Here is a 25,235-nt window from a genome sequence, read left to right on the forward strand (position 1 = left end):
TTTTGGTAGGTTAGCGACTCTAATCTAATCCACCTCCAAACAGACTCTTCTGGTGGTTGCAACCAGAAAGTCCTCAGATCCTTACACAGTTGGATCTTAGGAATTTATCATGGAAACTTGCATTAGCTCCATGTCACAATTCGGAAAATTCAGGTGTCTGAGAGGGAGGCATAGCAGCTCTAAAACACCTAACAAATAGAAAATTGTTCTCTTGCTTTTTATTCTGAGAACATGGCTTCATTAGCCTGAAATTTTACGTAAATAAGTTATTTTATGTCTAAGGTTCTTGGATTGGGACTTTAGATTAGCACTGTGGCAATGAACTCAGATAGTCGTGTATTACAGCAACACCCTTATCCTACATTTTGACCAGTAAAAGAACAAACTTGTGTATTCGTATTTAACAAACAAGCAACCTGTATTTCGGTTCAAATGTACAAAAACACTACCATACACCCATACACAGAAGAAACAAAGACATTTTCTATTTGCATGTACTGCTTGTAAAGCTCTAATTGCCTTCACATTTCCAAGTTTACATTAGTAAAAGTGCGGAATTCTTTCAACAAAGGAACTACTAGAGCGGACAGGTTAAAAGAATAAGCGGAACCATTACATTTAGCATTTTCTTGACAAGATCCACCAATTCCCTTCCTCGGCATCCTATTTCCCATTGCCCCAAAAAATTAAAGGTAAAAAATCTGTAGAAATAGGAAGGGGGGAGGGGGGAGGGGGGAATAGGCCGTATAGGGTAAAAAAAATTCAAAAGCTCCCACAAATGACCATCAGGAAAATCTTCATACTTCAAGGGACATTCATAGCACCTCCTGTTTGCCTACTGTCATCTACCGTTTCCGGGTCACTGTATGTGCTTACATCACAAGCTTCAACCTCAGAATCATAGTCGCATACTGAAGTACATGTTCATTATATATCTCGAGGGATTAAAGCCACTAAGAATAACTGCATAACAAATAGAATAAGAATCAGACAAAATCATGACAGTAATTAATAAAGCTAATTTTACAACTAATAAAGGAACAATATCTCATACTTACAAATTGGAGAAAGGATTAGAACAACGCCGATAGGATAGAGGAAAAAGGTTGTCCTCTCCAGGAAGGGTAACACTGCATTACGACAAAGGATTAGTAAAAAAGAAACAAAATCTTGAAATAAGCTCTATATCTACTCTAAAATGACAATATTTGCCATTGGCTTGTGGAATTATTCGCACATGGATAAATATAGTCATTCTGAGCCATGATGGATTTGAAGCAACAGTTTTAAACCCGTCTTGTCCTTCCAACCAAATAAAAATTTCCAGATCAAAAATGTAAGTCTTACCATCATAACCTAGAAAGTTGAGATAATGGTAGTATGACACAGCAGCCATGAAGAGCAAATTTGACAACAGAACAGGTATGAATCCATGTGCAAGAAGCAGCGGTGACAAAAAGTAATGTATCACTGCAATTAAAAAAAAAATCCATGTAAATTCAGTAGTAAGCCTGTATAAATGTCTCTAGTTACTGAAAACAAAGTTTTATGCAAATACCTGAAAGAACAGAAACTTACCATAAAGTAAAACAAACATCGGGAAGAAAGAATTGCAGTGCACATCAAATGCATAGAGCCTAGCATACCAAATCACACAGTCAAGTCAAACGCAATCACAAGCTTTTAGAATGCAATATCAAAAGTAAAGAGAGAGAAACCCCTCATGATACCCAGCATATACAAGAACAAAGGCCATTCTAATTGATATAATAATTTGCTCAAGTAGACATCCAGAAGCCAAACTCACCATTCTACCCGCTGTTCAACCACATAACTATTCGGAGCCTCTTCTCTTAGGTAATTATTTGTAAGAAACCTGTACATTCAAGGCAAAATCAGCATCAATATATTCACAAGACGTGATTAAAAGACCCAGCATATCACAAACACAAAGTGACATAATGAATCATCAAAGAATATGTCTTTCACATTATTAAGCCACTCTCATCATATGTTCTCCTTGATCAAGTATCAATATTTGTCCCAGGGTCATAGCATAGTATAAGGATCCCACTCATCCCAGGCAGAATTTACAACAGATTAAGTTTACCTATTCAACAAGGACCTTAGCAATCAGCAGGCCATGTACTAAACGAAATTGCATCTTTGTATTACTTAAGATTTCAAAATTACAGGCTCATTGGCTATAAAACATGTAACCATTGGCTCACAAAATTACCATAAACCCATCAATAACAATAGTATTCAGCATCTAGTAAAAATGTCTTTTCTGGTTTAGATAGGAACTATATACAGATTTTCTGTCAAAACATGTACACTATATATTATATAAACCCAAACCCCCCCCCCCCCCACACACACACACACACAAAATAAAAATAAATAAATAAATAAAATAATAAAAAAAAAAACCGTCGTTCATCAAAAACAGAAACTTGTAGATGTCATTTAGAGAACAGACCTACTAAAGAGAGTCCACCACTTAAAACCCACAGACAACATACATAAGTTTGGCCAAGTATCATATGCTCATCCAAGAAAAAGAATTAAGAAATCAGCGTCTAGGTAATATAAAGGGCAGGTGCATACCCTAATTACCAAGCTAAAATACAGGAAATCAACCAATACACAGGATTCCATTTATTGTTCCCACCACTGAGACACAGTCAAGCACTCAATGATTCATTCATCATAAAAAAAATACCATCTAATGCACACAGGTTTATCATGATAGCTTAGTATACAAGAGTTCGGAATCATTTAGTTGAGCAAGCAACAACATCCTATTTAACAATTCAAGTGAGAAGCAACAGCATACTAGCATAGGAAGAAAAGCGGCAAATTTCCACAAGGATATAGAGCAAGAAGGGACTTCTTTTTTTTTTGGGAATGAAGGGGGATTGGGGTAAGGGAGTGGATTTACCAACAACAGGTTGCCAACACTGCTCCAGTTATGATGAAATGAAAAAGCAAAACTGAAAGAACTACGTAAACAGCATGTCCTGTGCTATGATCATACCTGCATTCCATACAATAAAAGGCAATGTCAGAAAATTTGCACTGGACAATACCAGCAATAGCAAAGACCTTAAGGAAAGGTCATACATTTTTGTTTCCATAGTGATCTTATCTTGAAGGTCAAGAGTTGACAAAACCATAACTTTGGTTTTGTTAGACAGAAAATAATGGGGTTGGGGTACAGGTGATTGGGGCAAAATACAATATAGGTTCAAAAAAACAAGGTAAGAGACAGTGAACATGCTTTAATTGGAACATTGATGTGTCTTTTCAAAATGTACAAGCAATGGTTCCACAACTCCTTCAACAATTATCTGAAACAGTATTATTGAGTGATTCAGTTAGATCAGTGAAGATACATGCTTCCAAGATCCAACAAAATGACAGTGCATTATTGACAGTCACGGATGTAATAAGCTGTATAAAGGCAGGGTATACTTTCCCAGAGCTTGGCTGGAAAAAAGATCAAATTATCAGAAAATCAGCTGTTGCATCTAAGCATCTAAACAATTCTAAAAACATCAATGACAGATTTGTGTCCTTGAAAGTTAATTCAGTGAAGCAGATTAGCAATACTCTCCACCCTCTCTATATGACTATTTTAATGCAGATTATATTTGCTCTTCTTGCATAGATTTTATCACGGCACAATAAGCCAATTCTGGTAGAGCTCCTTATCTGTGTTACAAAATATTTCATGTTTCACAACAACCATAAAAATCGCTAAGTTGTCTCCAGAAGGTGAAAGTCTCTTTTTACAAGAAAAGACAAAGTTGCAGATAAAAGGTAACTAAACCTTCATACCAAAGAGAGGTGTATGTTTTCTGCATAACCTCTACTTAGTACAGCAGTCATTACTTATTAGACAGAAAGGGAAAAATCATATAATCAAACACGTAAATTCTGTTTGGTAAAAGTGAAGCCAATGCAATACACTATTTCTTCAGAAGTTCTTAAAAGACCAAAGATATAAGATCGATTTTTAAAGTACGCCTTGTAACTAGTAACTACTGTAAGCATTTGGGGGAAAAGAAATGAGAGTTTTTCTAGATTACCCTGATGATTGTCAGAAAAAGACCCAAACTATTAGACCAAGGAAATTATAAACTAGCATATGTTTGGCAGAAAAGATAATCATCGTTTATGTATCAACCATCAAAAGAATGCTCGGCTTTCAAAGCTTGGAAAATAATATTTTCTTAATATTTTCATGAACGAAGTACTACTGTTAGGAGAGTAAATACTCCGAGCAAGTATTCTTTGGAAGCACACATGACAAAGCAACTCACATCAATATTTTCTAAAATTCTTAATTAAGAAGAGCACATTAAGATAGTGCATATACTATGCTCTTGAAAGCTTAAATTCACTTGCCAACATATTAATGTTTTAAATCGCATAATCACCCATAAATTTTTGTGTGGCATAAAACAATTAAATGGCAAGAGAAAAATAGAAGTTAAGAGTTTTTGAGACTTACGCAGCACAATAGGCCAAAGTCGAAACTACTAAGAGAAGGCTGCAAATAACAACAAAAGCAGGATCATCACGAGCCCATTGGTTTTTGGTTTCTGAAAAAACAAGAAATGCAAACAATCAGGGAAAAAAAAAAACCTTTGGAGCAATCAACCTTACATTCCAGAAGTTTAATTGCCACTCAGATACAAAACAGAATTTAAATTTCAAGAAGATATTGACTGAAAAAGTGACAAGATCATCCTCAACTCACAAGATTGTGTTATACACAGAACAGGATGACAGCAGGTTAAGCTGGGACTGGCAAATGTAAAGGGTATATGAGTAGTTTTTGCAGCAAGCACAGTAAATTTCGGTGGATCAAATAGTTTCTTCCCGTACTTAACAGGACATAGGACATATAAGCCCAAGATATTAAAGATTCAAATTCTTCAACTAAGCTATGATGTTGCAAATGATATGAAACCGAACAACAAATGTCCCATCCCATACAAGACATGCTACGTGTCGCTCAGGCAACATTCATGGGGACCAATCATCCAAAAAGGGCATGTGTAAATATATAGCCCCTATCATCAATTTAAAAGCTATACAGTTACAAACTAGACCAAGGAAAACATTCACATGACAATCTTGCAATATCAGAACTCAAAATCAGTAGAACCACTCTAAACTCAACACAGCTAATTTTGTTGCGTTCTTGAATATTTGAGAAAATGGCAAAGGGAAAGAATAAAAACTTACGTTTGTGGTACTTAGTGTGTTGATAGCTGCATAATTGAACCATATGATATGCCAAAGAAAAAACACACAGTTAGACAATTGTCACAATACATATGTGATCTGTCAGACCCTAATAACACTACATTATTATGCTGATTTTCTTAGTTCAAAATAAGAGAGAGAGTATGAACGCAAACTTGGTTGATCATAGAGTTAATAATATTTTGATGAGGGTGCAAGATGATGGTAGGTAAAACTGACTAAGTGTGTAGGCATTCAAGCCATTATTCTGCACCCCCAAATAATAAAGAGTAGAAAAGTGGATTATAAAATATTCTTAGTTTAATAAAACATGTTATCCCTTCAAAAGATGATTGACATAATACGTCAATAGATACGGTATAAAGGTGCCCTTACTCGCCACACGGCTAACATCCTACAACCACAACTTCTATACACTCCCGAAATTTACAAAAGACACGCACTGACACACAAGCCACTAATAACAGGTGAACCAAAGGGCATCAATATAAACACCTTCTTATACAACCAAAAGAGTAGACCTCTGGCTACAATCTGTAACGAGTGCTCTGACCCCTAAGGATCGTGGCCTGGTGACTTATGTGCGAAGGAAGAAAGGTCAGCTAAGGAATGAGGAGCCAATGATTGATGCTGTGTCAAAGAATGACGGGCTGCCAAGGAATGTGACAGTAGGACAGTCACCACCAAATCAGTGAGGGACTCTTGACAGCTACCACAACAACAACAACTTTTGTCTTGTTCTTTCTTTTGTCAGGATGTCTATATAAACAAAGGGAGGGTAGGATTTGCGAGTTAGCCAAGTTCATTGTATTACCTAGACCTAGAGAGTGGTACCCTAAAGGTGCTAAACCAGAGATTAGTAGCCTAAAGCTACCCCCTGTTTTGTTACCTCATTTCAATTAATCAAAAAGCTGCCAACTTTCCCAAGATTCAATCTTTATTGCTTTCACTAAGTTTTATTACAAGTAAATACCTACTAAAGTGTTACAAGTGGTATCTGAGCCGCGATCCTGCGCCTGCCGGTGCCGGAAAACCACCACTACATACTCTGTTTTCAAAAAAAAAAAAGAAGAAAAAAGGAACATGGTGGCATCCGCGACTCAGAGGTGTGATAATTTGGACGAGCAAATGGCCGGAGTTCAGGCACGGCTAGAAGCAATGGAAGCGGCGATGAAAACGCAAGAGGAAACACTCAAGAATTCACTGAGTGAAGCCAGCCAAAAGCTCGATAATCAGTTCGAGTTGTTAAGGCAGCAACAGGAAGCCCAGACGGCCGCAAACGCCACGAACTAAGCCCGATTTTTCGAGGAGTTACGAAACTTGGTGAATCAGAGAAACCATGAACAAGGGCTAGGCCATGGCCAAGGAAATCGCAACCAGAACGGCGGGGGCGACCACTATTGGAAGCCGAGAAAGCTAGATATGACTTTGTTTGAGGGAACGGACCCCGACGGATGGATACTTAAAGGGGAGAAGCATTTAACGCACTACCGCCTCACGGAGGAACAGAGCTGCAGGCTGCGGTGTCGGCCATTGAAGGGGACGCGCCACGGTGGTTTCAGTGGGAGAACAGAAGACGGCCGATTCCGAGTTGGGAGAGCCTTAAAGCGAGAATCTTGCGCAAATTCCGACCAACTCACGCCGGCAGCCTTCATGAACAATGGCTGGCGGCTAGCCAAGAGACCACTGTGCTTGAGTACCGCAAGCGTTTCATCCAGCTTTCGGCACCACTGGAAGATATACCTAAGACAATCATGATAGGCCACTTCATAAATGGGCTGAAGGACGAGATTAAGGCCGACGTTCGAATAATGAACCCGTTCAACTTGGAGCAAGCCATGGAGATTGCGAGCCGGGTCGAAGAACGAAACTTGCTCAGCAGGTCAAAAAAGACACCCAGTTTTTTCGGGTCAGGCAAACCCGTAGCAAGCGGATCTGGATCGTCTGGACCCAGATCGGTAGTCGGATCCGGGCTAATTAACACATATGGGACCCCGATACAGCAAGCATCCTCCTTTAAGGGGTGGCCAAAGGCGCCCACCGACTCACAGGCGTCGGTCAATTTTCCCAAGACCACCGCGTCGTCGACGGCCAGATCTGGAGAGCCGCGGCGACTATCTGACTTTGAGCACCAAGAGCGCAAGGCCAAAGGCCCGACGAGCGTTGGAGCGTTGGGCACCGTTGCAAAAACAAGGAGCTGAGTGTTCTCTTGCTAGGAGAAGGGGAAGATGCCGGTGCCGGACCGTCCAAACCACCGGAAGCAGACTCCAGCGATGACGAGGTGGCAGCCGGAGCCTCCCTTTGCTCCTTGGTAGGTATCTCGAGCCCTAAAACTATGAAATTGGAGGGAAAAGTTGGCCCTAAACCGGTGGTAATATTGGTGGATCCCGGCGCCACCCACAACTTCATTTCCGAAGTGTTGGTGGCGGAGGTGGGAGTTCCGGTGAGTGGTGACCGTGAGTTTTGGGTTTCGCTCGGAAACGGTGATGTGATAATGAGCAGGATAAGGTGCGCAGGAGTAAGGGTGGTGCTCAAGGGTGGTTTTGTGGTGGTAGACAACTTCTTGCCGCTAAAGTTGGGTAGCGCCGATTTGATTTTGGGCATTGAGTGGCTGGAGAAGCTTGGCTCCGTCACCCACAATAGGAAGACCCACATTATGAGTTTCAAGGTGGGTGAGAAATTGGTGACTTTGGTGGGCAACCCAGCTTTAGAGCGTTCTAAGGTGTCCATGAGGACTATGATAAGGGCACTGCAGCATGAGGGAGGAGGATTATGGGTGGAAGTTAATCAAGTGGAGGTGCAGCCGAGAAGATAGGGTGGTGATACCTCGGGGGCTGTTGTTCCACCTTGGATGGAGGAGGTTATTGGGCAGTTCGAGGGGGTGTTTACTACCCCTAAGGGGCTGCCTCCACGGAGGGGACACGAGCATGCCATCGTGTTGAAGGAAGGGAGCAATCCTGTAAGCGTTAGGCCTTACCGGTATCCGCAATTCCAAAAGGATGAAATTGAAAAATTGATTATGGAGATGTTGGCGGCCGGAATTATTAAGCCATCGGTGAGCCCCTTTTCGAGTCCGGTCTTGTTGGTTAGGAAAAAGGACGGTTCATGGCGTTTTTGCGTGGATTACCGTGCCTTGAATCGGGAAACCATTCCCGATAAGTACCCAATCCCTATCATCGATGAGCTTTTGGACGAACTACATGGAGCGGTAATCTTCTCGAAACTCGATCTTAAGTCGGGTTACCATCAAATCTTGGTGAGGGATGAAGACGGCCTTCCGGACCCACGAAGGCCACTACGAGTTTTTGGTGATGCCCTTTGGGCTTACTAATGCACCTGCCACTTTTCAAGCATTAATGAATGATGTGTTTCATCCCTATTTAAGGAGGTTCGTGTTAGTGTTTTTTGACGATATATTAATCTATAGCCCCAACATGGACACTCATCTTGAACACATGAAAATGGTGTTAGCCGTGCTCAAGGAAAATAGCTTGGTGGTGAATTTCAAAAAGTGTGAATTTGGGCAGCCACGAGTGGCTTATTTAGGCCACGTGGTGTCCCAAGAGGGGGTTGTCGTGGATATGGAGAAGATCAAGGCCATGGTTGAGTGGCCAACTCCCAAGAATTTGAAGGAATTGAGGGGTTTTTTGGGGCTAACCGGCTATTACCGCAAGTTCATTAAAGGCTATGCTCAAGTGGCCAAGCCATTAACCGAGCAATTGAAGAGAGACAATTTTGGGTGGTCCATTGAAGCCACTAAGGCCTTTGAAACACTTAAGGCAGCCATGGTCAAGGCTCCGGTCCTTACAATGCCGAATTTTGGCAAGCTCTTTGTGGTGGAAGCCGATGCATCCGGCTATGGCCTAGGGGCGGTTCTCATGCAAGACTCAAGGCCCATAGCCTATTATAGCAAACTCTTGGGGCCAAAGTCACGAGCCAAGGCGACTTATGAGAAAGAATTGATGGCAATTTGTCTTGCCGTAGTTAAGTGGCGCCATTACTTGCTAGGCCGGCACTTTGTGGTGAGGACGGATCAACAAAGCTTGAAGTATATTATGGAGCAACGAGAAGTGGGAGTGGACTACCAAAAATGGTTGCGTAAATTATTGGGGTTTGACTTTGAAATCCAATTTAAGCCCGGGGCAAGCAACCGGGTGGTCGATGCCCTCTCAAGGAGAGGTGGCAAGGTGGGGGAATTGGCGGCTATGACCACGGTGCAAGGGATTGATTGGGGGGTGGTTGAGAAGGAGGTAGAAGCCGATTCTCTATTGGGGAAGATTGCGGCAGAGCTGAAGCAGGGGCGTAGGTTATATGCGGGCTATGCTCTGGAAGGTGAGAGACTTTTGTTCAAGGGAAGAGTGGCTATTCCTTAGACCTCCACCTTAATTCCCAAGTTATTGAGGGAGTACCATGATAGCCCCATTGGAGGACACCAAGGTGAAACTAAAACCTATCTAAGAGTGGCGGCGGAATGGTATTGGATTGGGATGAGGATGTAGGGGAACATGCTCGGCAATGCTCCACTTGCCAACAATCCAAACACTCTCAATTGCAACCCGCGGGTTTACTACAACCCCTTCCCATACCAAAGGCTATTTGGGAAGAAATTTCAATGGATTTTATCGAAGGCCTTCCTAACTCGAAGGGGATGGATTCCATCTTGGTGGTAGTTAATCGGCTCTCCAAGTACGCGCATTTTGTGGGTTCGAAACACCCATATAGTGCGGCGATGGTAGCCACCACCTTTGTGAAGGAGATTGTAAGGTTACATGGGTTCCCAACCTCAATTGTGGGACCGATATCGTATTTTTATGAGCACATTTTGGCGAGAACTATTCAATTTGCAAGGCACCGACCTCAAAAGAAGTACGGCCTACCACCCACAAACCGATGGACAAACCGAAATAGTTAATAAAACGTTAGAAACATACTTACGGTGCTTTGTGAATGGGCAGCCCAAATCTTGGGGTAGGTGGCTACATTAGGCCGAGTATGCCTATATTATGGCTCACCACGAGTCAATTGGGTTCACTCCGTTCCGAGTGGTCTATGGAAGAGATCCTCCAAGACTAATTAAGGTGGGCAAAGGGCAAACACCCGTTGATAGCCTAGATGAGTGGCTACAAGAGCGGGATTGGGTGCTTGAGGACCTCAACATGAATTTGCTGAGAGCACAACAAAGGATGAAGACCAATGCGGATTTAAGAAGGAGGGAGGAAGAGTTTCAAGTGGGAGATTATGTGTACTTGAAGCTTCAACCCTATAGACAAAAGTCACTCGCAAAATGACCCAATGAGAAGCTATCACCGCGTTTTTATGGACCATTTTTGGTGATAGAACGCATAGGGCTGGTAGCTTATAAGTTGGACTTGCCGAGTACATGTAAAGTGCATCCGGTTTTTCATGTTTCTCAGCTGAAACGAGCACTTGGAAATCAAATGGTGAACCCCACAATACCCAGTCAGCTAACCGAGGAGTTGGAATTGATTGTAGAGCCTGAGCAAGTTCTAGATATCAGGGTGTCCAAGAGCACTCAGCAGGTCAAGGAGGTGCTAACTGCCAGCATTAGAGGCTACTTGGGAGGAAGCTGCTGTCATCACAGAACGATTTCCCTCCTTCCACCTTGAGGACAAGGTGAGTCTTCTAGGGGGAGGGAATGTAACGAGTGCTCTGACCCCTAAGGATCGTGGCCTGGTGACTTATGTGCGAAGGAAGAAAGGTCGGCTAAGGAATGAGGAGCCAATGATTGATGCTGTGTCAAAGAATGACGGGCTGCCAAGGAATGTGACAGTAGGACAGTCACCACCAAATCAGTGAGGGACTCTTGACAGCTACCACAACAACAACAACTTTTGTCTTGTTCTTTCTTTTGTCAGGATGTCTATATAAACAAAGGGAGGGTAGGATTTGCGAGTTAGCCAAGTTCATTGTATTACCTAGACCTAGAGAGTGGTACCCTAAAGGTGCTAAACCAGAGATTAGTAGCCTAAAGCTACCCCCTGTTTTGTTACCTCATTTCAATTAATCAAAAAGCTGCCAACTTTCCCAAGATTCAATCTTTATTGCTTTCACTAAGTTTTATTACAAGTAAATACCTACTAGAGTGTTACACAATCATAGGCCTTGTAATAAGAAGTGAAAATGTTAATGCTAGATTAATAAAATAAAAAAGAAGCTAGGCCTGTTCCTCTCCTTACACAATTTCAGAAAAATCCCACATCATCAATGCAAAAGATGATTCCACCAATAGTAAAAGTAGAGTTCAGGCAAACGGTAACAATTACTTACACTACTTTTGGTGAGGTACACAGATAAAGCATTTGCCAGAAGGTGTATTCAACATCCATTTGTTGCCACTGCAAGCAATCAGCAAAGTAAAGAAAACATACGATGAGCTTATACTTTCTGAACTCCCTTCCCCTGCGTATAGAAGAGAAATATGTGCAAGCAAGATTCCAGCAGAGTAAAATCCACATAATTTTATGATAAGTAAAATTCAACAAAGATACAATGGCCAATGTGGGAATTTGAGCCATACTTATTGTCAGGAAAGCATCATCAAGCAATAATAAAGCAAGGCAGTGATTTAGTGCATCAATTAAAGATACTGGACAACTATGATAGTGAACCCTTCTATTCGTATATATAAAAATAAAATGAAAAAAAAAAAAAACTGTAGAGCGACATGTTCAACAATCTTTCCTCCTTGGAGGACGAGGAACACAGGTTCCCTCCTACCAAAAGATCAACCAACAAACAACACAGCACCCTAGTATCTCGAACTAACCTCAATAAATCAGATTTGATTCTTCAAGAATGATGAAAGCAGGAATCATATGAATTCCAATGAATTTTGCTAATAGTCAAATCTAAATCTAGCTCAAACTAAAAAAAACCAGTCTCGCCCCTCACCCAGTCCCCCCCCCCCCCTCATCAGCAAAAGTATTGGTCAGAGATATAAACGGCGCATCTGCAAGAGCCAGTCAAAGCATGCTGTTAAGGAAAGAGGAATCTCATAATTTGCACATCCTAGGAAAAAGCTACAAAAAGATTATTCATTGCAGTGTTCTGATTCAACTTTTACTCCAAGAACACATTCAATTCTTTCACTTTGCTCAGCTATGATTCCTTGCATAGTTGCATCAATTTCTACGAAAAACTTCTTAAATGATTGCACTAATTTCCACCAGCAAATAATGTTCCACACTTCATCTAAGGTTCAAGTGCAATGCTTGAAGCAAATCTCTCTTAATTATTAGTCTTTCAAACGATTAAGTAAAACAAAAGTCGAAATAAACCATCAATATCACCAGCGTAAGCCACATTCACCTCAAGCACCGCCTTAGTCCTGTCTCCTCTGATCCCTAGAATTTGCATTTACAGCCCTTCAAAACAAAAAGTCATGATCCTGATTGAGCTTGTGACATGATAGCACCTCGATATGTAAATATTCAATCATCAACCTAACAAATAAGTTAGTAAACAGTTGAATTATGTAAGAGCTCTCCATCCAAATTTACTAGCATCATGATCTCCAAAAAAAAACACCCCTGGAAAGCTCTGCAATGGAACAACGATGTTGTACCAAACTCATGTAAAATTACCACCCTTCTATCTTTTGGTTTCATGACATTAATATCACCCCAGGTAATTTTCATATCTATCACAGGGTTCTCGGCTGTGGTTACAATACTGCATCTCAATAGCATACTTAAGGCAATGTTCATAAAAGGTTACAGTTGATGCATCAGCCCAAATTGGCTTTGTGGCTTTGTATTGACCAATACATAAAAGGGTCCTTGAAACTCAGGTAAATTTAGTTCCAAAAATTGACAAAATTGTCTGATACAGCAGCTATTGTTGCAGATCTGTGAACTTAAAAACCATGGGTTATATCAAGATGACCAAGCATCAGTCTTTATACTCACAGTAGCCTCCTTTCCAATCCAAATTAAACCACCGTGAATTTTGGAAAGGCCACAACCCAAAGTTCATCAATGTGCACCTAGATGGCTGATCGTCTCATCCTGTTTCCCGTAAACAAAACTTAAAGGCATTCAAATAAAAATCATTAGAAGATTATACAGTCCTTGCCAAGATGAAAAGTACTCCAGATTCCAATCCTCTCCACACACTCAAAACACAATGTATACTATCAACTCGTCAATCATCCACATAACTCAACTCCAGTCCCACCTCCAAAGCCTCACTAGACCTCTCACAGCGACTAAGTTACGACCCAGAACCAGCAAGCAAGAGTAGTAATAATCCTATCAGATCCTTGCAACTCAAAGACGATGCAGTATAATGCAATTGGTTTACACAACTCATATCAAAGTGAATACAATATTTTGGATCATCACACAAGCAGTGACGCCATTTCAAAAGTGCAAGTAAGAAAACAATGTCATATTGTATTTTTATAGCAAATACTGCCATAAACATCAACAATATACTATCAAATGGACCGCATTGCCTGATACACTTCCTACTAAAATTGGCAGTTTATCCCAATTCCATCAGATCCAAAGAGAAGAATTCAAACATAGCCTTCTAATTACAGAAATTAAAAGCTAAATTACCCAGATAATCAGCATATTCGATATAGATTACTGAAAATTAGATCAACAGCAAAATAAATAAAAAATTAAAACAACCCACAAATGATCAATTTGCATATTCGAAATTAACTATGAAACGAAGAGAAACCCAGATCCAAAAGAGGAATCAACAAGCGTAATTACAAAGCAATTGAACAATTACAGCAAAAAAAAAGAAGGGATTAATAGAAAAAAAATTACCTTGATAATTCGACGGAGATAATGAGGGAAAACGGGATTAGGTTGCCGAGAAATGGACGGCAAACGCCCTTTTGACGTCGTCGGCAACATCTTCGAGCTTTCGATCTGAGGATCTCTTCTTCAGCGTGTTCACTTTCTCTCTCTAAGAAGTACAAAAAAGAGTGTGATAAGGTGGGGATCAGTTGAAGTGGGCTAGTCGCAAAGGAGGTGAGAGAAGAAGAAAAGCTTCATCAAGCGTCTTCTTCCATGGATGACTTTCTCTCTCCTCTTTTGTTTCTGTACTCCATTGATAGGTAGATGATGATACTCTTGTTTTAATTTTTGGGTTTGCGAAAAACTATACAGCAAGACTCCAGAAGATTTGATTATCACCAAATTTTGTCTAATTCTTTGTTTAATTGTTTCATTAGTTTTTAGTCCCGAGCGATACCCAAGGCGATATATTTTGAAATGTTTAGTTATTACGCGTACTCCATAATATTTTACATCATACCGAGTAAAAAATAACATCAACTATTCAATATTTGAATGGTTTAATGGTTAAAACTTTACTTTGCAAACTTAAGGTTGTGAGTTTAAATCTTGTTTTCATTTGTTTAAAACAATAATTACATTAATTGGCGTGTGATTTTGTATGGCATTATCATTAAAAAAATTTAATTAATCTAACAAAATCTTTAACGACTACTCTTTCTATTGACTAATAGAAATTTAAGGTTAAAGTTTTTAATAGCTCAAGCATAAATGTTCATTTAAGGTTATTTAAGATTTAGTTGAGAGTGGGGGATAGTTCAATTGGTTATAGTTTTCTTTCCTTGTAGCTTTTTAAACACCAAAAAAAAAAAAGTCATTGTGCTTGTCAGTAAAACAAAGAGGATAATTATTTGGTTAACAAGTCTAAATTATCAGTACCCAAAATGGGTCAACAAGTCTAAAGTTTCCAAATTTACGGTCAAAATAAATTGGTTATGAAAAAACACATAAATTATGGAGTAAGTAATAAATGTAAATATAAACTTGTAACATTATTTGTGCATGTATCTCACTATATACTCACATGTTAGTCGTGACATTAAACTAAATGTTTTTATTTACCTAATCCATTTATGGATTTCTTTGGTCAAAACAAAGATCCGTAATACTTTGATAGATATCCTTACTCATTTACGAACGTGTTCATAATCTAGCTTTGAATAACAACCTTTCAATATTTGAAATTGTAATGCACAAATACTAAATTATCAATTGTTGATATTCAAAATTTGAAAATAAATAAGTTAGATTCAGTTGACATGTTCTACAAGCATAATAAACAAAACCTTCCAACTTCCTCCTTTCAAGTTAGGTTTTTGGAGTATTTTTTCAAAGCTTATCAAGTTGATTAGAGCAAGAATAGAACGGTCAACACTTTATAAGAAGAAACGGTTGGACTAACAATAAAGAGCCCATTGGACCTAAAAATCAGTTACAAAAGTTACAGTTACAGCCCATGAAATTAAGACAAACCAGAATTTGTTTGTCCAGCTAATATTAACATCCCATCACACCTAATCAAATTGACCATAATACCCCTCCTTCCCCACCGGCCAACCCATTCTTCAAAAAGATCAAAACTCAGTGATTGTACCAGCGGAAACCGTACAACCTCCGTACCCATGTGACATTTTTGCACATTTAAATTTTTAATTAATTTTTAGATTACTCAGTGTTTATACAAACATATTATACAATGTCATGATAATCAAACTAATTAACTCCCAACCATCTATCTAAAAATTATACGGATTATAATTTGAACTTATAATGTGATAAAATCGGACATTTAAATTTTATATTTGGCCTACTTCACTTCACTAAGGGTCTGTTCTCATACATTTAAATTCAATTCAACTCGCTCCTAATTTTAATAGTGTTTGTGATTGATTATTCTTGCTACATATATGAAATAGGCTTGATAACTAAATTGAAATCTAACTCCCGTCCAACGGAAAATGATGCAAATGCTTGTATGATTTGAACTAGTAATGCAACAAGTCCAATAACTAGATTTTATCAAGGCCAAGAACATAATTTGAAAAAAAAAAAAAACTAAATAAAATTCAAAAACCAATTTCTACCAAAAATGTGCTTTTCATATCCATTTTAAAAACCTAAATTCACTGAATTTTCTACTCCTCATTTCTGTACATACAATTTGTGATTTGAAACTACTGAAATTTTAAAAGATTTAAAATAAATGAATGTTTTTTTTTTTTTCTTTTTTGAGATAATTTCTTCCTTCATCATATCATCTATTATTTGTTTCATTCATGTCCTTGAATTCAATGGAAATGTCCATTGTAAAATCGCTCAACGACGGCGTTTCGAGCAATATCTCCATCAAAATACACCCCACTCTTCTCAGCCTCCGCCATATAATTCCTCACCTCCTTCCTTATCATCTCCTGCATCACATTCATCAACTCAGGTCCAAACGACATCGTTTCCTTCACCGATTCGTTCTTCTGATTCACCTCCTGAGTCGTCGCCTCAATCCGACTCGTCGGTTGTTGCTGCTGCTGATGTTGATGTTGCTCTTCCACTCCAGGAAGCGAAAGAGTCAACGCAGTCAACGGATCATTCTCAACCTTCTCCTTCTCCTCCGCAACCGCCGACCTAAAACCAACGCCGGAGTCGCTGACGTCAGATTCCGACGGACTCAACGGAGGAGAAGAGTGAGAAATCTCCGGCCGTTTTTCCGGCCGATAAACCTCATCTCCGGCGACGATCGACGAAAACTTCCGCTTCAAGGTGCTATTCCAGTGATTCTTTATAGCGTTGTCGGTGCGACCGTTAAGCAGCCTCGAAATAGTGGCCCACTTATTACCAAACTTAGCATGAGCACGGACGATTATATCGTCCTCCTCCGCGGAAAATGCCCGGTGCTCAACCTCCGGCGAGAGCTGATTACACCACCGGAGACGACAAGATTTCCCGGACCTTCCAGAAATCGACTTGCTAATAACAGACCAATTCCTAGCGCCGTGCTTCTCAACAAGCTTTCGTAGGAGCTGGTCTTCTTCGGGACTCCAAGGGCCTTTGATACGATCCGCCGCCATTGAAGAGGAGGTTTGAAGGTGGTTATCCATGAAAGTGTAACCCTAATTTTTGAGAGAGAAAATGGAGGAGGAAAAGAGGGAGGGAGGGAGGGAGGAAGGAGAAGAGGTGGAGGCCTCTGAGATTTGGTGGTCTCTGGAGAGAGAGTGGGGGGGAGAGAGAGTGGGGAGAATATAAAGGAAGGGGAAAAGGGAGAAGAGGTAAAAAATGTGGAGGAGGATGAGGAGGTTACGGGTATTATCCGGTAAGCGGTTAATTGGGATACAGCTGGAGTGGGGGCCACGCGTCCCCACGTAACTGCTTGGAAATTTACTGGATTTAACTAACTAAAATATCGCCTCCAATAACTTTCTTATTTTTTAGTTACAAATTTATTTCATTATATTGCCATTCATGATTTTTTTTTTTTAAAAATAAATTAAATTGAACCAATCTTGTCATGTAAAAGCTTGATTAATTATATTATTTGCTTTAAATTACGAATGTGATAAAATCTTAAATGACTATTTTTATGTTACATGAAAATTACGATATATGTTAAATAATTCTTTGAATTCAAGCAGAAAATAATAAAACAACGCACAATGTATGTAAAGATTACGTACTTTGTAATTATTGCTGAAAATGGTTATGATGACTTAGAAAGTTTTAATCTGTATAACTATTCAAAGAATATAAATATAATTTAAATGACAATATTTTGGTCTAATTTAAAAAGGTTGATGGTTTTGAGATGTACATTTACGCTATGCGAGTTTTGTTATGAAATATATGTAAATTTGGTATATGGATAAATACGAGATAAATACTTTTAAAAACAAACCATGGTACTATGGTGTATGTGTATATGATGTGGCTTTGGGTATACAAATAATCAAATCTTCATTCTTTTAATATTTGCTTAGAATATCCATTCCATTGTTTTTTTTAAAAAAATCACCTAATTAACATTGCATTAATTTTAATCAATGCATTTATAAAAAAAAAAAAAACAAAAACAAAAACAAATCAATGCATCCCTACTTAAATATTATGATTTTAGATGACACTCGGTTAACAACTAAAAGTAATTCACGAGAATATTAACTCTAACCCACGGCTAAGGTTAGACATAATTTTATTCATAAACCACGAAGTAGTTAATATTACAAACTACCCATACAATATCATCACCTAGAAGATAACTTATTTTGTGCATGAAACAATTTAACGGACTGTCAAAGACAAAAATATAAAAAGATGTTACTCCGTATTTGAGAACCAGTGAAATGATTATTTACTCGTACTCTTAAACAAATAAACTCAACGGTCTAATAAACTAGCTAGTCAAAGCATTTTTTTTAATTTTTTTTTTTATGAAACACACTATCTATGTGTTTAGTTGATCATGATAGAAATTGTTTAATTCAATCCCATATGTTTGTATATATACAAGTAAATTTTTTTTTTTTTTTTGAGAAACAGTAATAAATAATATATTGTTTCTAATAAATTAATGTTTTGTCCAAGTATATACGTTCAAGATCTAAAATTCTTTCCTCAAAAAAAAAAATCTAAAATTCTTGTTACAAAAATAATCTAAAATTATTAACGATTTATCTTATTTAACAGAATTAATGTTAGAATTTTGGAACCGTACAAAATAAAAAATTTGATTGATTAGTAGCCGTAGTAGTTATGGAAGTTAAGGAGATGTGCGAGAAAAAAAGGAGCAGATAAGATTATACTCCAACACAAGGAGGGTTGGGGTTTTGACTGAGAGACAGGCTGTAAGGCACTGGAGGGAGTGAAGTGTCATTTTAAAAAAACGGAAGTTGAGAATCTTATGCTGAGGTGGACAAAACGACAAAAGTAGAGGGGTTTGCGTGGGACCAGGAAACGGAAACGATTTAGCTGAGTTGTAAGTCCAGCCTGTTTAACCTGCGTAAAGTTGGACAACACTCTAACGGCCTATTGCTTCACTGACACCAGTCGGTCACCGTCCTTTCCTTTTTCGGTTTCCCCCTCTTTTTCAATTTTTCCATACCAATCACCGATTTTATCTATCAATCTTCTTAGTAGTATTGTTTTTTGTTTTAGGCTAATTTATTGCTAATAAATACACCACATCACACATAGATTATTGGGTTTGGGTTTCGATTTGAATTTTGATTGATGAGTGGTAGTGTGTGACTAATTGGTGATTAGTTGTTGTACCGATTGTTTATGGGACAGACAATTTTAATTGAGTCGTTGCGTTGGGCGTAAAGAATCACGGAGTATATAAGAGAATAAGAGATTGATTTGAAAAAATTAAATAGAGATTTGTTAGACTTGCGGTTTTTAAGTGTTTAAAATGGAATTATATAAGTATTTTTTAATAAAGTTATTATGTTTAATGAAATATTATTGGCTCAAATAATTGATTTATCCCAAATGCTTTATAATCTCAATAGAAGGTAACTTTGATTAATCAATCACAATTGTCCCCGAACTCATTTAAGATTGACTTGAAGGAAGGTGTGGATAGTACTTTTGCTCGTATTGAAGTTGGAAAGTACTCAAAACAAAAAAATTAAAGTCATTAACTTTCAAATTGAGGTAAAAATATAAGTGATTAGTTGGAGAATATACCGATAGTTTCAAATGTTGACAATTTTAGTTGAGTCGTTACGTAAGTTGTGAAAAACATGTTGTATAAGAGATTGATTAAAAAAAATTTAGATTTATATACAGACTTGTTAGAAAGGAAGAAATTAAATATGCTATTTGTGAATTTTATATGTCCAATCACACGAACTTCGTACCTATATAGTTTCTTAAAGTTACTCGTACTAAACATGTTATGAAAAATTATTGACTCAAATAATTGATTCATCCCAAATGCTCTAGAATCTCAAAAGAAGCTACTCGTAATAATTTTGTTTAATCTTATAATTGTCCCAAACACATTTAATCTTGACTTGAAGAAAGGCGTGGATAGTACTTTTGCTCGTAATGAAGTTGGGAAATAATCAAACAAATACTTGCTTTTTGTCAAAAAGTTAAAATAAATCATTACCAACTTTCAAATCGAGGCAAGCATACTTCTCGTGTGGAATTAATTCAGTAAATTCTCGAACTCTAGGATAGAAATCAAAGCATACACATTACACTACATATTTACATACGTTACAAATCAAAGGTATATCTCCTTCTCCATAAGAATAAATGAATAATGCATGACCACAATCGATCCATCCACACCCATGCATAATACCGAAACCATACAAATAATGTGGACTGTGGAGTGCCATATAATGTTGCACGTCTCATGGAACTAATGAATAAAATGAGCATACATCTACACAATTTGCCATATTTTGACTTAGCTGCACTACAACGTACGGGAGTGCCATATAATGTTGCACACTTGCACGTCTCGTGCATTGTAGCAAGAAATGTAGTATGACTATATAAATTTTACAAAAATCAATTTTCTTACGAGGCAAAATTAAAATAGTGTTACAATTTATAATTGGAGATCAGAGATTTAACTTTGTGACATATCATAATATCAATAATATCATACGTAAAACCCTTGCAATTTGCCACTAGGCCATGACATTAGATTTCAAGGCAAACACATATATACAATATAGTTCGAAACCTAAACTATTAACTGTAGAAACCATTTGACTTTCGGATCATGATAATTTGTCATTATCTTTATTAACAATAATAATAATAAACCATAAAATTAGCAAAAGTGGGATAAAATAAAATAAACAACTTCAACAAATCAGCAAAATGTTAACAGGTTACAATGCTCAAAACAAGTACTAAAAGCTAAAGTAATAATTAATTATAAAATTAGATTAGATTAGTACTAAAACTTTGCAGGATTGGTTAGAATTAAGGTCATTTAAACATTGTTAAATTATACACAAATAGACAAGAAAAGAGAGTCCTTAACTTTAAGGGACTTTCCTTGATCCTTCCCTTTCAATAGTTTACTTTTACATCTGAACAACAAATATGGAATACAATAATTTATAATACTATAAAATTATTTATTATTTATTATTGTTAAACGGTTAGAGAGCATTTTCTCAAAGAAGATAAGCATCTCTCGATTGCTACATTGTCTTTGTCTAGCACCTGCACTAGCATTCGAATGTATTTTAATTTTTCATCGCCCAACAAACTTACAAGATATACTCTTGTTTCTTTTATTAATAATTTAATAATAATGGTTAGAGCTTTCCTTTCGATTCCAGGAGATCTTGGGATCGATTCGTTCTCACCTCGCCCCTGTCGCTCTCTAAACACCAAAAAAAATAATAATAATAATTATACTAAAAATAATACTACCTCCGTTAACTATTATTTGTGACAAAGGAATATTTTATATCTCACAAATAATACTCCTTTGTTACAAATAATAGTTAACGGAGGTAGTAATAATCTCTTCCGATTTTTACACTATTTTCACATTATACTGATTAATGTTACATAATAATTTAGGTACAAAGAGAGTATTATTAATAATATAATTATACAACTTACACCAAAGTAGCGGGAGCAGCCGTGCTATGTTCTATAAAATATTATGATAGAGAAAATGTAACTCAAGGTAGATCCAATTTCAAGTACAACTTTATATTCGTGGGAGAATTTTTTTTTTTTTTTTTTTTATATATATATATTTATGATCGAGACACAAAGATTTGCTCTTGCAATTTAATTTATTGTGCGATTTGACAGCCATTACATTATTTTTTGTTAATTGAAAAGGCAAGCATTATAAGTAGGTTAATTTAAGGTAAAGTTTTCTACTACTTGCTTGCTTAATTTTAATTATATTCGTTATGAAGTGGGATAAACTACCAGATATTTATAACTTGGTTACTCGAGTCCTTGCTGTTTCTTCACGGCATGCATGCATATATATAAACCGCTTCGGCAGAGATTTTTGTTGTCGATGTTGTTGGGGCGCGTTTTAGTCTAACTTACTTCTGGTCCCATAGGAATCTTATTGAGACAGATAGAGTATTATAAATTTAGCAGTTTATTAATTGACTCACAACTTATTACAAATTTTATGGACTTCATATGGATAGTAATAGCTTAGTTAACGATTAATGTTAAAAGAGGGATAAATAATCATATGTTGAATTTCGATTATATCATTGCCCTTTGACGTTATGGTGATGGATAGAAATTTCGGTAGGTGTGGTCGAGAGGGCAGCGAGGGTTGGTATGACTATCGCAAAGCCACTAATTGTTATCAGGTTATGAGATGATATGTATGTATATTAACGAATGGTAGGTTGAAGTCATGTCTAAAGGTCTAATGATTATGATAGAAAACCAAATTATTGATACCGTAAGTATACGTGCTCATATCAAATAGAATAAAATTAAATCTAATTCCATTACATGTCATCCCTATCCATGCATTCTCATCAAATAAATTATGTAAACGGATATGGTTTCAAAAAAAAAAAAAAAAAAAAAAAAATTATGTACACGGATATTATAATTTATAAAAGTCAGCTCATAAGTCATAACATATAAAAAGTCGTCCAAATTAGGTCGTCCAAGATAATTTGTTTTCATACACTAATATTTAGTATACAAGAATAACTTTATAACTCTACCTCAAATTCTTAATTCTTAATTCTTATTATACTTATACGTTACTCATTCGGTTGTTTAATATCTGTTGCTTTTGGATTTTGTATAGAAATTAGTTTAAGGTGTATGAATAACTAGAATAGTTAAATACCTACCATGCATGTAATCTTTCTTCCAAGATATCTAAAGGAATAATTGAGTTGCCAAATTATTTTAGTATTTGGACGTGATAACAAATATTTTTGGTAGAACAGTAAACAATGAACATGTTGGAGTACACCAAATTAAAATTAAACCACAAAAGCAAATTTTGTATTTGGCTAAATAATGAAATTTTTTATATGCACCCGGATACATATACACCAAGGATAATTTTTTTGTTAATTTACTTTTTTTGTTAATTTAATAATCAATTGAGCAATAATAACCATCCTTTAATTTAATTATCAAATCAAGGAAAAAAAAATTACACTGTGCACATAAGTGTATATAATTAACAACCTTTGGCCAAATAGCAAGATATTGATGAATTTAAATAATTGACAAATATACAGAGTAATAAAAACAATACTCCCTCCGTCTACTTCTAGCATATATTCCTCAGATAATAGAGAGAAGTAGGAATCTAATAATTAAGGGACGAAGGGAGTAGTTAATATAAAAGATAGAACATATTACAAAGTAATAAAGAAGTTATTTGATGAAGGACAAAATATGTTGCGTACCTAAGTGTATATAACAATCCTAACAAGTAACAATAATATGCATTGACATAGTACTAGTAAAACCAACCGTTAAAATAGAAGATGTAACATATTACGGAGTCGTATTTGAAGGACAAATTAAACAATAGAGTATAACCTTCAAACTCCTAAGTTTATTGATGAGGATTTGTAGTCTTGTAAATACCTAATTAATTAAGTAAAGTTATAACAAAAAATCTAGCATCATTAATTTGTTAAAAAATTGACCAATCAATTTTATATTCAATGGCTTCAAAAAACTTAAATACGAAAGTTACGTAGTTTGAGATGGAAATATATACCTAACTAAGCTAGTACTGCGTAATAATTAACAGAATACAAGAAAAAAAGAAACTAAACCTCCATATAAAAAGTATGTCATCATCAAAGTAGCTAGAACGATATTTTCAAAAGGTGGTTTTAATTTGTTGATGGTTTAGAATTTTTATGAATTATGATACATGAAATGAATATATAGTTGATAAATGGTCAAAATGATACCGCCAACTAATACCTAACGAGTTAGTTAAACCCATATTTGCATTATGAATGGGAGGCACCAATAGTTGAAATTCATGCGTACGCAAAATTAAAGAGATACGCTTATTATTTAATGCGTATGTATTTTGGTCTTTTGGAGGTTATGAAAGTGAAAAACGGTTCTAAACCGAATACCAAATTAAAGTTTCTTTTTTTGGAAAATGAAAATGAAAGTTCTACTTTGTTGCTTCCGTTGGATCTTGGATGATTGTTAAAATTTTATCGTAACGGTTGTTCGATAGTTTCATAATTCTTATAAAAAAATAAGTAGATAAGTGAATAAATATGATAATTTGATAATTCAAAATTCGAAGATCGGATTGGATATATTTCGACTCATTATAATTTTTTCTAATTTATCTTTGAGATCTAATGCAGTTAAAAAAATTGTGTTGAAAAGAACAAAAAAATTTAAACTAGTAATATTCCGACCATCCCATAAGAAAATTAAAGATTTAAAATATGTATTTCAAAAAAATTGTGTGTGTTAATTATCTTTTCAGCTTTTTTCTTTTTTTTTTTCCTTTTTTTTCTTTTGAAATATTTCAGCTGAATTTATTTAAACTTAACTTAATAAACTAATTAGACCTTTCCCTCAAAAAAAAAAAAAATAAATAAATAAATAAATTAGACCTAAAATTGCCCTTAATATTTATATAATTTGACATATATACCCTAATTAAACATAATTAACCCAATTTTTTTTAGAAAATCCGAATAGAACACATCCTTGAATTACTCTAAATTTGTATTTTACTTTATATTTAGGGAAATTCGGATTTTGGTACCTCAAATATGGGGGTAATTGAATTTTAGTACCCATCTAAAATTTTATTTTAAATTGGTACCTCCAAAACATCAAAACTGTAGATATCAGTACCTCCGTTAAGGGTCTGTCATATTTTCCGTTAGAGGGTCCCAGTTACCTGACTTCCCTCCCTTTATTCTTTCTCTCTCTTCGATCCTAATTCAATTCCCTCCCTTTTACTCTCTCTTACTCTTTGTTTGCCCTGTTCCTCCATAATCAAACTCCTCAACCACATGCATTTACTTCATAGTTTAACTTCAACCACAATTTCTTTCTCTCTCCACTATCAATTGTTAGGGTTTAGTTTATTTTTGGTTTTTTTCTCACTGTAATTTTTGCAATTGACTAAGTCGCGAATTTTTACTGGAA

The 25,235-nt window shown here is 36.6% G+C and overlaps 2 protein-coding genes across 2 annotated transcripts; both read right to left on the bottom strand.

The window, feature by feature from the left end:
• Nucleotides 1–373: 373 nt before the first annotated feature.
• Nucleotides 374–14,475, bottom strand: LOC110716455 (protein unc-50 homolog). The gene is made up of 10 exons (XM_021895077.1): nucleotides 14,082–14,475; nucleotides 11,569–11,636; nucleotides 5,260–5,285; nucleotides 4,520–4,610; nucleotides 2,945–3,040; nucleotides 1,808–1,876; nucleotides 1,579–1,637; nucleotides 1,348–1,470; nucleotides 1,059–1,130; nucleotides 374–963 (listed from the first exon to the last, which is right to left on the bottom strand). The coding sequence occupies exons 1-10, from the start codon at nucleotides 14,169–14,171 to the stop codon at nucleotides 899–901; spliced, it is 759 nt and encodes a 252-aa protein (XP_021750769.1). The 5' UTR covers nucleotides 14,172–14,475; the 3' UTR covers nucleotides 374–898.
• Nucleotides 14,476–16,073: 1,598 nt separating this feature from the next.
• On the bottom strand, nucleotides 16,074–17,335 carry LOC110716464 (transcription factor MYB44-like). The gene has a single exon (XM_021895095.1). It carries the CDS (start codon nucleotides 17,207–17,209, stop codon nucleotides 16,403–16,405), a length of 807 nt encoding a protein of 268 aa, XP_021750787.1. The 5' UTR covers nucleotides 17,210–17,335; the 3' UTR covers nucleotides 16,074–16,402.
• Between the last annotated feature and the right edge of the window lie 7,900 nt (nucleotides 17,336–25,235).

The sequence above is a fragment of the Chenopodium quinoa genome, unplaced genomic scaffold (assembly GCF_001683475.1).
Source record: "Chenopodium quinoa cultivar QQ74 unplaced genomic scaffold, ASM168347v1, whole genome shotgun sequence".
Lineage (NCBI taxonomy): Eukaryota > Viridiplantae > Streptophyta > Magnoliopsida > Caryophyllales > Amaranthaceae > Chenopodium > Chenopodium quinoa.